The sequence below is a fragment of the Gigantopelta aegis genome, chromosome 14 (genome assembly GCF_016097555.1).
Source record: "Gigantopelta aegis isolate Gae_Host chromosome 14, Gae_host_genome, whole genome shotgun sequence".
In the NCBI taxonomy this organism is placed as follows: Eukaryota; Metazoa; Mollusca; class Gastropoda; order Neomphalida; family Peltospiridae; genus Gigantopelta; species Gigantopelta aegis.
In genome coordinates this window covers 17006486-17019490 of record NC_054712.1, presented here as the reverse complement: position 1 = coordinate 17019490, position 13005 = coordinate 17006486, and the positions used below count along the sequence as shown (strand labels likewise).

The following is a 13005-nucleotide window of genomic DNA, read 5'->3' as shown; positions in this document are numbered from 1 at the left end:
TACTAATAAGAACTGGGTCTTCCTGTTTTCTCTTTGACAGATCATGTTACCACAGACGAATCATACTCTAGTATTTATGACTGTACTAATAAGAACTGGGTCTTCCTGTTTTCTCTTTGACAGATCATGTTACCACAGACGAATCATACTCTAGTATTTATGACTGTACTAATAAGAACTGGGTCTTCCTGTTTTCTCTTTGACAGATCATGTTACCACAGACGAATCATACTCTAGTATTTATGACTGTACTAATAAGAACTGGGTCTTCCTGTTTTCTCTTTGACAGATCATGTTACTACAGACGAATCATACTCTAGTATTTATGACTGTACTAATAAGAACTGGGTCTTCCTGTTTTCTCTTTGACAGATCATGTTACCACAGACGAATCATACTGTGGTATTTATGAATATACTAATAAGAACTGGATCTTCCTGTTTTCTCTTTGACAGATCATGCTACCACAGACGAATCATACTGTGGTATTTATGACTGTACTAATAAGAACTGGGTCTTCCTGTTTTCTCTTTGACAGATCATGTTACCACAGACGAATCATACTCTAGTATTTATGACTGTACTAATAAGAACTGGGTCTTCCTGTTTTCTCTTTGACAGATCATGTTACCACAGACGAATCATACTCTAGTATTTATGACTGTACTAATAAGAACTGGGTCTTCCTGTTTTCTCTTTGACAGATCATGTTACCACAGACGAATCATACTCTAGTATTTATGACTGTACTAATAAGAACTGGGTCTTCCTGTTTTCTCTTTGACAGATCATGTTACTACAGACGAATCATACTCTAGTATTTATGACTGTACTAATAAGAACTGGGTCTTCCTGTTTTCTCTTTGACAGATCATGTTACCACAGACGAATCATACTGTGGTATTTATGAATATACTAATAAGAACTGGGTCTTCCTGTTTTCTCTTTGACAGATCATGTTACTACAGACGAATCATACTCTAGTATTTATGACTGTACTAATAAGAACTGGGTCTTCCTGTTTTCTCTTTGACAGATCATGTTACCACAGACGAATCATACTGTGGTATTTATGAATATACTAATAAGAACTGGATCTTCCTGTTTTCTCTTTGACAGATCATGCTACCACAGACGAATCATACTCTAGTATTTATGACTGTACTAATAAGAACTGGGTCTTCCTGTTTTCTCTTTGACAGATCATGTTACTACAGACGAATCATACTCTAGTATTTATGACTGTACTAATAAGAACTGGGTCTTCCTGTTTTCTCTTTGACAGATCATGTTACCACAGACGAATCATACTGTGGTATTTATGAATATACTAATAAGAACTGGATCTTCCTGTTTTCTCTTTGACAGATCATGCTACCACAGACGAATCATACTCTAGTATTTATGACTGTACTAATAAGAACTGGGTCTTCCTGTTTTCTCTTTGACAGATTATGTTACTACAGACGAATCATACTCTAGTATTTATGACTGTACTAATAAGAACTGGGTCTTCCTGTTTTCTCTTTTACAGATCATGTTACCACAGACGAATCATACTCTAGTATTTATGACTGTACTAATAAGAACTGGGTCTTCCTGTTTTCTCTTTGACAGATCATGCTACAGGACTTCAACGCCAAGAACGCACAGTTCAGGATTCTACCTCAGTACAAAGTGAAATCAGAAGGCGAAGTTGTAAGTGATGAGATAGACGTCCACTTGGAAAGACATGATTAGCACCGATTTAGTGGCATGATTAAACATGCTTTTTAGTGACAGACCCAAGTTTTTAAACATTACGGCGTATATTTCACGATTAGAGCCATGTTTGATAATTGAAAACAGACATTACTTAGGTTTTAGTGCTTACATTAGTCATTTCCGTACGTCTGAAATGTTTCTGTTCATCCTAGTCTCTCTAACACAGCGAAATGCATTTTTAATATTTTTAAAACCGCACATATTTCTGATAAGTAATGATTACGAAGACGAGCTCTGGTCTGTTTTCAAGGTTATTTCCCTGTTTCAACGTCACATACACTTGTTTCACTCTATTGTAACTATACCCAAATGTCTTACATGTTTGTAGATTAACAAACTTAGTATCCATTGTCTTGGAATGAAACTAGGGTCTGCGACTTGAATGGTATGGTATAAAATTGTATGCACTCGTGTAATAACTTTATTTCACTGCATATTCAACTCGGTGTCAGGTATAATTCCGGCACTGTTCAAGGAGGTAGATCACACTGTGAACGTATGTCCAATATAACAAAACTATTTCAAATATTTAAACTCCAGTGGCGTACCAGGAGCACTTTATATACCATCACTACTACATACACCCCCCCCCCCCCCCCCCCCCCACCTCAAGTGAAGCTACGTCCCGGAGCTGTGGGCCACGGGTAGTTGACCTGTTACGGGTCCTGGGCCCAGTAACACAAAGCACTCGTAACACTTACGTCAGATGTACACCATACGTAATGTGTGGCGTACGTCTGACGTAAGTGTTACGAGTTCTTTGTGTTACCGGGCCCTGACGTCGGCTCTAAATGTAACAGAAAAATCAACCTCCACTGAGGGGATTCGAACCACAGACTCTCAGTACGAGAGTCCAGTACTCTACCAACTGAGCTAATAGGGAAATTCCCACGAGCTACTGTCAGTTGAAGCACTTATACCAACACTACTAACACTACTACATACCGACCGCAATTGTATTCTTAAAAGTGGAACAATTGTAACAGGTGTTTTTATTGCTAGTTTTCAGTACTTCATAACATGTCACTTGGTAATTAAATTCCCGGCAAAGATAGTCGATATGCTTTCAAAATATTGCCTTCAAATTCCTACTTCGTGCAATGCAATCAATAAACGTGTCGTGAGTCTCTTCAAAGAGCGGACGTGCCAATAGATAGTTTATATAGATTTATGTCAGTTAACATTGCATTCTTCAAGAAGCTAAATCACAATGTACCCATCTTATATAATGTCTGCCAATAACACGAATGATACATTAGTGACATATACTGAACAGCAAACGAAACGCGAATATATATATATATATATATATATATATATATATATATATATATATATATATATATATATATATATATACACATATGTGTGTGTGTGTGTGTGTGTGTGTGTGTGTGTATATATATATATTGTTTGGTGTGTGTGTGTTTGTGTGCATGCGTGGTGTCTCTCTCTCTCTCTCTCTCTCTCTCTCTCTCTCTCTCTCTCTCTCTCTCTCTCTCTCTCTCTCTGTGTGTGTGTGTGTGTGTTTTGTGTGTGTGTGTGTGTGTGTGTGTGTGTGTGTGTGTGTGTGATGGGTCCAAGGGAATAATCTATGATGGTCAAACAGTTCATTAATATTATAAAGGTCGTGTATATCAAAGTCACAATGGCACAATAAAATTAAAATTTATAATTATGGTAGACCGTGAGAGAGAGAGAGAGAGAGAGAGAGAGAGAGAGAGAGAGAGAGAGAGAGAGAGAGAGAGAGAGAGAGAGAGAGAGAGAGAGAGAGATACAGACATAGACAGATATATACATATATATATATATATATATATATATATATATATATATATATATATATATATATATCACGATATAGAATAAACGAATGCGAATTATACTGATTTGTTTAACTGAACTAAAGAAAAACTAAATTAAATATTCACGTGTTTTTTGTAGGTGTGTATATATGCTTAGGTTATTAATGTGTATCGAACAATCCACTTATGATTCACACTCTCTGTACTCTAACCATGATAAACACGCGTGCATTTGGTATCGATTCCTCGCCTTTAACTGTCATCAAATAATATGCATAGGTTGTGTCATGAAGTGTAGTTTGAACAGGAATATTGAGAGATAAACCTAATAAACTATCCTTAGAACATAAAAAACAGTTACATGCATGGACAGAAAATTATTTTAAAAGTTTAATTCATAATTTGATATATTTATATTGATTTAACAGTAACTAAAATAAAAATTCGAAATCGACAGTTAGACTCCAAAATAATAGTTTTGTTTATTAAATTAATAGATTGCAGATTTTAATACATATTTAAGATACGTTTTATTATATTGCATGGGCGTACATGGGGGGGGGGGGGGTCGATGGGTTCGACCGAACCCCCCCTGAAATCGCTTTTTTTATATAATTTAATATATCTGACATTGATATCTGACATTATTATATTTACTCAACATAGAAATATATGCCCAATATCTCTGCAATCTATTTTGGAACCCCCCTTTTCAAAATCCTATGTATTGGAACCCCCCTTTTCAAAATCCTATGTACGCCCATGTATTGGCTTTCATTTCTCATAATATATTTCTTTAAATGCATACACTTGTTAATCTGGATTTTACAAGTAACTTTTAATGACAAAGGAAGCCCGCTTTTATATTGTTTTGAAGTACAAAAGTGTTATTTTAATAACAAAGATATCGGGGTTTTTTTTAAGAAAAGCTAACATCTTTGGTATATACTTGTTGATGTGGTTTTTACATGTAAAAGTGATCTCTGATTTAGATATACAATATAACTGAAGACTATTTCAATGAGATGTTAAAACGTCAAACTAAACCTGGATATTTCCAACAATGTAACAACAAACAAACTCTTCTTTTAACATTGTTTTGAAGTACTAAATTGTTATTTTCCGATAGTTCACTATTCACACACTAACATGTTGGTTATACTGTCACACGGGTTCAAATCTACGACCAAACTGTTATTTTCCGATAGTTCACTATTCACACACTAACATGTTGGTTATACTGTCACACAGGTTCAAATCTACGACCAAATTGTTATTTTCCGATAGTTCACTATTCACACACTAACATGTTGGTTATACTCTGTCACACAGGTTCAAATCTACGACCAAATTGTTATTTTCCGATAGTTCACTATTCACACACTAACATGTTGGTTATACTGTCACACAGGTTCAAATCTACGACCAAATTGTTATTTTCCGATAGTTCACTATTCACACACTAACATGTTGGTTATACTGTCACACAGGTTCAAATCTACGACCAAATTGTCTTCGAGAGCATCAAGTCACCAGGACACTACTTCCATGCCAGTCAAGGCTTCCAAGTTGATCACTTCACGTTTGGGTAAGTCAAACACAATAGCAACTTGCTTCCAAATAGACCACTTCACTTTTGTGGTAAGCCAAATACAGTAACAGTGTGATTCAAGCTAGACCACTTTACTTTGGGGGAAAGCCAAACACAGTAAAACTATGTTTCAAGCTAGACCCCTTTACTTTGGGGGAATGTCAAACACAGTAAAACTATGTTTCAAGCTAGACCCCTTTACTTTGGGGGAATGTCAAACACAGTAAAACTATGTTTCAAGCTAGACCCCTTTACTTTGGGGGAATGTCAAACACAGTAAAACTATGTTTCAAGCTAGACCCCTTTACTTTGGGGGAATGTCAAATACAGTAAAACTATGTTTCAAATTAGACCCCTTTACTTTGGGGGAATGTCAAACACAGTAAAACTATGTTTCAAGCTAGACCCCTTTACTTTGGGGGAATGTCAAACACAGTAAAACTATGTTTCAAGCTAGACCCCTTTACTTTGGGGGAATGTCAAATACAGTAAAACTATGTTTCAAATTAGACCACTTTACTTTGGGGGAATGTCAAACACAGTAAAACTATGTTTCAAGCTAGACCCCTTTACTTTGGGGGAATGTCAAATACAGTAAAACTATGTTTCAAATTAGACCACTTTACTTTGGGGGAATGTTAAACACAGTAAAACTATGTTTCAAGCTATACCCCTTTACTTTGGGGGAATGTCAAACACAGTAAAACTATGTTTCAAGCTAGACCCCTTTACTTTGGGGGAATGTCAAACACAGTAAAACTATGTTTCAAGCTAGACCCCTTTACTTTGGGGGAATGTTAAACACAGTAAAACTATGTTTCAAGCTAGACCCCTTTACTTTGGGGGAATGTCAAACACAGTAAAACTATGTTTCAAGCTAGACCACTTTACTTTGGGGGAATGTCAAACACAGTAAAACTATGTTTCAAGTTAGACCACTTTACTTTGGGGGAATGTTAAACACAGTAAAACTATGTTTCAAGTTAGACCCCTTTACTTTGGGGGAATGTCAAACACAGTAAAACTATGTTTCAAATTAGACCACTTTACTTTGGTCGAAAGCCTATCATAGTATAAAGAAATGCTTCCAGATAGACCACTTAACCTTTTGCGTAAACCAAACACAATAATAACGTTCTTCCAGATAGAGCACTTCACTTCTGGGTATGTCAGACACAGTAAAAACATGCTTCTAGATAGACCACTTCACTTCTGGGTACGTCAGACACAGTAAAAACATGCTTCTAGATAGACCACTTCACTTCTGGGTACGTCAGACACAGTAAAAACATGCTTCTAGATAGACCACTTCACTTCTGGGTACGTCAGACACAGTAAAAACATGCTTCTAGATAGACCACTTCACTTCTGGGTACGTCAGACACAGTAAAAACATGCTTCTAGATGGACCACTTCACTTCTGGGTACGTCAGACACAGTAAAAACATGCTTCTAGATAGACCACTTCACTTCTGGGTACGTCAGACACAGTAAAAACATGCTTCTAGATGGACCACTTCACTTCTGGGTACGTCAGACACAGTAAAAACATGCTTCTAGATAGACCACTTCACTTCTGGGTACGTCAGACACAGTAAAAACATGCTTCTAGATAGACCACTTCACTTCTGGGTACGTCAGACACAGTAAAAACATGCTTCTAGATAGACCACTTCACTTCTGGGTACGTCAGACACAGTAAAAACATGCTTCTAGATGGACCACTTCACTTATGTGTACGTCAGACACAGTAAAAACATGCTTCTAGATAGACCACTTCACTTCTGGGTACGTCAGACACAGTAAAAACATGCTTCTAGATAGACCACTTCACTTCTGGGTACGTCAGACACAGTAAAAACATGCTTCTAGATAGACCACTTCACTTCTGGGTACGTCAGACACAGTAAAAACATGCTTCTAGATGGACCACTTCACTTCTGGGTACGTCAGACACAGTAAAAACATGCTTCTAGATAGACCACTTCACTTCTGGGTACGTCAGACACAGTAAAAACATGCTTCTAGATAGACCACTTCACTTCTGGGTACGTCAGACACAGTAAAAACATGCTTCTGGATAGACCACTTCACTTCTGGGTACGTCAGACACAGTAAAAACATGCTTCTAGATAGACCACTTCACTTCTGGGTACGTCAGACACAGTAAAAACATGCTTCTAGATGGACCACTTCACTTCTGGGTACGTCAGACACAGTAAACACATGCTTCTAGATAGACCACTTCACTTCTGGGTACGTCAGACACAGTAAAAACATGCTTCTAGATGGACCACTTCACTTCTGGGTACGTCAGACACAGTAAAAACATGCTTCTAGATGGACCACTTCACTTCTGGGTACGTCAGACACAGTAAAAACATGCTTCTAGATAGACCACTTCACTTCTGGGTACGTCAGACACAGTAAACACATGCTTCTAGATAGACCACTTCACTTCTGGGTACGTCAGACACAGTAAAAACATGCTTCTAGATGGACCACTTCACTTCTGGGTACGTCAGACACAGTGAAAACATGCTTCTAGATAGACCACTTCACTTCTGGGTACGTCAGACACAGTAAAAACATGCTTCTAGATAGACTTCACCACTTCTGGGTACGTCAGACACAGTAAACACATGCTTCTAGATAGACCACTTCACTTCTGGGTACGTCAGACACAGTAAACACATGCTTCTAGATAGACCACTTCACTTCTGGGTACGTCAGACACAGTAAACACATGCTTCTAGATGGACCACTTCACTTCTGGGTACGTCAGACACAGTAAAAACATGCTTCTAGATGGACCACTTCACTTCTGGGTACGTCAGACACAGTAAAAACATGCTTCTAGATAGACCACTTCACTTCTGGGTACGTCAGACACAGTAAAAACATGCTTCTGGATAGACCACTTCACTTCTGGGTACGTCAGACACAGTAAAAACATGCTTCTAGATGGACCACTTCACTTCTGGGTACGTCAGACACAGTAAACACATGCTTCTGGATAGACCACTTCACTTCTGGGTACGTCAGACACAGTAAAAACATGCTTCTGGATAGACCACTTCACTTCTGGGTACGTCAGACACAGTAAAAACATGCTTCTAAATAGACCACTTCACTTCTGGGTACGTCAGACACAGTAAAAACATGCTTCTAGATAGACCACTTCACTTCTGGGTACGTCAGACACAGTAAAAACATGCTTCTAGATAGACCACTTCACTTCTGGGTACGTCAGACACAGTAAAAACATGCTTCTAGATAGACCACTTCACTTCTGGGTACGTCAGACACAGTAAAAACATGCTTCTAGATAGACCACTTCACTTCTGGGTACGTCAGACGCAGTAAACACATGCTTCTAGATAGACCACTTCACTTTTGGGTACGTCAGACACAGTAAAAACATGCTTCTGGATAGACCACTTCACTTCTGGGTACGTCAGATACAGTAACACAGTAAAAACATGCTTCTAGATAGACCACTTCACTTCTGGGTACGTCAGACACAGTAAAAACATGCTTCTAGATAGACCACTTCACTTCTGGGTACGTCAGACACAGTAAAAACATGCTTCTAGATAGACCACTTCACTTCTGGGTACGTCAGACACAGTAAAAACATGCTTCTAGATAGACCACTTCACTTCTGGGTACGTCAGACACAGTAAAACATGCTTCTAGATACACCACTTCACTTCTGGGTACGTCAGACACAGTAAACACATGCTTCTAGATAGACCACTTCACTTCTGGGTACGTCAGACACAGTAAAAACATGCTTCTGGATAGACCACTTCACTTCTGGGTACGTCAGACACAGTAAAAACATGCTTCTAGATAGACCACTTCACTTCTGGGTACGTCAGAGACAGTAAAAACATGCTTCTGGATAGACCACTTCACTTCTGGGTACGTCAGACACAGTAAAAACATGCTTCTAGATAGACCACTTCACTTCTGGGTACGTCAGACACAGTAAAAACATGCTTCTAGATAGACCACTTCACTTCTGGGTACGTCAGACACAGTAAAAACATGCTTCTAGATAGACCACTTCACTTCTGGGTACGTTAACCACAATAGCAACGTGCTTTCAGTTAGACCCCATCACTTCTGGGTAAGTCAAAAATAGAAACAACATGCTTCTACATAGACCACTTTATATTTTGGTACTAAAAACCGACAAAACCGTAGTACGCCATCAAGGTCGTATCTCTGCACAATGCAGAGTCGAATGGACATGAATCTCCATCTGGTGCCCCGTCTATAGGACAACGTTCTGATCCTTTACTGGAGATTTCGCCTTTCTTGAACTGCCAGAGAGGACTGCCACTCCCAGACTAGTTTACTAAATCAAAACTAACACCAGGCAGAGCTAATTGAAATAGGTACAACTGTGATGACGTGCACTGTTCAATCTCTAGCAAGACAAACGTAGCAACAACATGCTTGCATGTCCAACATGCGTGTTTCGAACCATTTCAGTGAGAGTGTATGTTTTGACATATAGATTACTCATCTTTTACTAAACAGTAAATACATTTAGTTAGATGTTTATAACTGAATAACAGTTTTGGGAATTAATAGATTTAACTTCATCGTTGATATATATTTTAGTTGCTTTAATAATTGAATAAAATAAATGTTAATCAATATAGCTTCATAACCACTGTTCTGTAAGTGGTACATAAAAGACTGTGGTATGTACTGACCTGACTATGTGAATATAAAAGATCCCTTGCTGCCAAGTGGTAGAATCGGAATGCACATTTTCTCTCTTTCGACCGAATGATATGTTTGATCAAAAAAAAGAAAAAAACGTTTTATTTAATGACGCACTCAACACATTTTATTTACGGTTATATGGCGTCAGACATATGGTTAAGGACCACACATATATTGAGAGAGGAAACCCGCTGTCGCCACTTCATGGGCTACTCTTTTCGATTAACAGCAAGGGATCTTTTATATGCACCATCCCACAGACATGGTAGTACATACCACGGCCTTTGATATACCAGACGTGCTGCACTGGCTAGAACAAGAAATAGCCCAATGGGTCCACCGACGGGGATCGATCCCAGACTGTTAAGCAAACATTGCTTTCTGATTATTATATATTAACAACTAAAGAAACGGGAATACTCTCCCCCCCCCCCCTCTCTCTCTCTCTCTCTCTCTCTCTCTCTCTCTCTCTCTCTCTCTCTCTCTCTCTCTCTCTCTCTCTCTCTCTCTCTCATATTATTATTTTAACACATTCACCTTGAATCCGATTATCTTTTGTGATTAAAGTCTTGTGAACCTTTTAGGCCCATTTCCATTTTCACAGTTTATTCTGGTGGCTTGTCCCAAACACAATGTTTGGCAATGGAACGTGTAGAATTTCGCTTTCAACTTGTTATCTGTATAGCCCTCTGGTAATATCAACAGTTAACACGAAGCGTAAAATTCAGCTGCCTTGAAATGTCAAAAGATAGAAATCAATTTTACTTCTTTGGACCGAAGGACTACAGGCATATGGAAACTTTCAACATTTCCTTATTCCTTGTACTGGGTTTAAATATGCATCGTTTTTATACTTTGGTTACTTTTTTCAATAAATGTTTTAGATACTATTCTTGCAATAAAACATCAAAAGAACTTATAGTGATCGCAACTATTTGGTACCAACAATTCTCAATCGTAATTGTTCTGGTTTTGATATATCAGTATGACCATTTCTCCATACACATTTTAGCCATCTGTGATAAAGTTAAAGTTAAAGTTTGTTTTGTTTAACGACACCAGTAGAGCATATTGATTTATTAATCATCGGCTATTGGATGTTAAATATTTATATTTCGACATATAGTATCCGAGAGGAAACCCACTAAATTTTCCCATTAATAGCAAGGAATTTTTAATATGTACCATTCCATAAACTACGGTCTTTGATATACCAGTCGTGGTGCACTTGTTGGGACGAAAAATAGTAAAAATGGACCCTCCGACGGGAATCGATCCCAGACCGAGCGCGCATCAGACGTGCGCTTTACCACTGGGCTACATCACATCTTTTTCTCCATACAGCCACGTCAGCTGAGGTTTTACATTTCTCTCTTTCATTAATTGGTCTTTATTGGCCGGACTCCCGCCTCTCATTAACACCTAACGAGCGTGTGAGCCCGTTCGGATGTCGGGAAAGTTAATGAGGAAACCATTGGATTGTTCTGACCTTTGTCGGACAATTCGTTAATGGACCTGGAAGTAGTCAGAAGGAATTTCTCAAAGTAGAGCCACACCTATTAAAGCCATTCAGGGGATCGATCCTAAAGTGACCAGGGCCCATATTGTCGAAGCAATTTTAGCCTACTAAATCGTAAAATCATTATGACGTCACTATGTTGTGTGCTGTAGTCACGTCACACCCTACGATGGTTTTACGATTTCGTAGCGCTAAGATAGCTTTGAAAATATGGGCCCAGCCTCGATCGCACGGTAGTTCAACATTTGGTGATTTGATCGTTAGGTACTGGGTTCGTATCCCGGTACCGGATCTAACTTAAAAGGAAAGGAAATGGGTGTTTGCTTAAGGACATCTCAGTACATTTTAAAACCATGGCTATTTGGAAACCGTAACTAAGCTCACTGTATGAATGTGCTCCACCCACAACAACAAGTGGTTCATGGCTGATTTTTGCATATCAAACGTAATTGGTATGTGCTGTCCTGTCTGTGAGAAAATGAACTTTTGATATATCAGTATGACCATTTCTCCATACACATTTTATGTAATGGATAATAAGAGTAGCCGTGTGGCAACAGCGGTTTCTTCTCCCATTAACGTCAACATATGTATTAGAAAGGCAGCCCGTGCAGTCGAGTTGTGTGCCATGTTATTGTACTTGGACCATAACTGGATTTCAGCAGCATTTGTCATGCCAATTTAAAGGCACAACTCTGTGCTTGCCTTGAAAAAAGGGTTTATTTTTGTAGTCATAGGTAAAGCTCCCGCCCCCACCCCCACGTCTAAGAAGCTTATACCAATTTTATGTTAGGATAGGGAACAGGTGTGTGGTACAGATAGCCACAAGAGACAAGCACCTGTCGCGGTTGGAGAGACAAGGACTGGGATGTGGAGGTGGACAACGAAAGAAGTTGAAAGATCGGGAAGAAATGACATGGAATTCAACGGAGAGAAAGGAAAGGGGGCACTGGGATTAAAAAAAAAAAAAAAAAAAAAAAAAAAAAAAAAAAAAAAAAATTAAAAAAAAAAAAAAAATATTATGTTAGGATGACAATGATACATATTTACATCTTCGTACACTTCAGTACATAAACATACAGACACATACTGGAATAGATTGGTCAACACTTCGACCCAGAAAGAAGACAGACAAATAGAAATTTATAGGTTTTCAAAGTGAGTGCTCAGTTCAGATTTGATTGCTAGTAAACCCACCCTGACATGATGGATGGCTTTCTACCAGAAACAACCAAAAAAAAACTATTTTAATATCGACATGGATGTGTAAACTGTGGAGTAGGCGGAATTGATTATATTTGTGTAATAAGTACACAACAGAGTTTACTATACAGAAATAGACTTTAGACATCAAGATGCATAGCATTGTTACGCTGGGATGTTTCACGTAAACGAATTTTATATTTGTTGGTCCTGTATGTTCGTAAATCCATGTGTCCGCGCATCTATCTATTTATATATCTATATCTATCCATTCATTCTTCTTTTCATCCAAACTTTGTAAAATGCAACGTCAGAATACTTAAACTTTTCGATTTTCATTTATGTTGAAGTTGAAGTTGAAGTTGAAGTCCCTTATTTAC

At 38.2% G+C, this 13005-nt stretch overlaps 1 protein-coding gene across 1 annotated transcript in view; it reads left to right on the top strand.

Annotated features, from left to right (window-relative positions):
- LOC121389107 (inositol 1,4,5-trisphosphate receptor type 1-like) overlaps nucleotides 1-13005 on the top strand; it is a 78986-nt gene that overhangs the window by 53050 nt on the left and 12931 nt on the right. The window contains exons 7-8 of the mRNA XM_041520722.1: nucleotides 1618-1698; nucleotides 5060-5157. Of these exons, the coding sequence (XP_041376656.1) occupies nucleotides 1618-1698; nucleotides 5060-5157 (179 nt within the window). The remainder of the gene's footprint in view (nucleotides 1-1617; nucleotides 1699-5059; nucleotides 5158-13005) is intronic.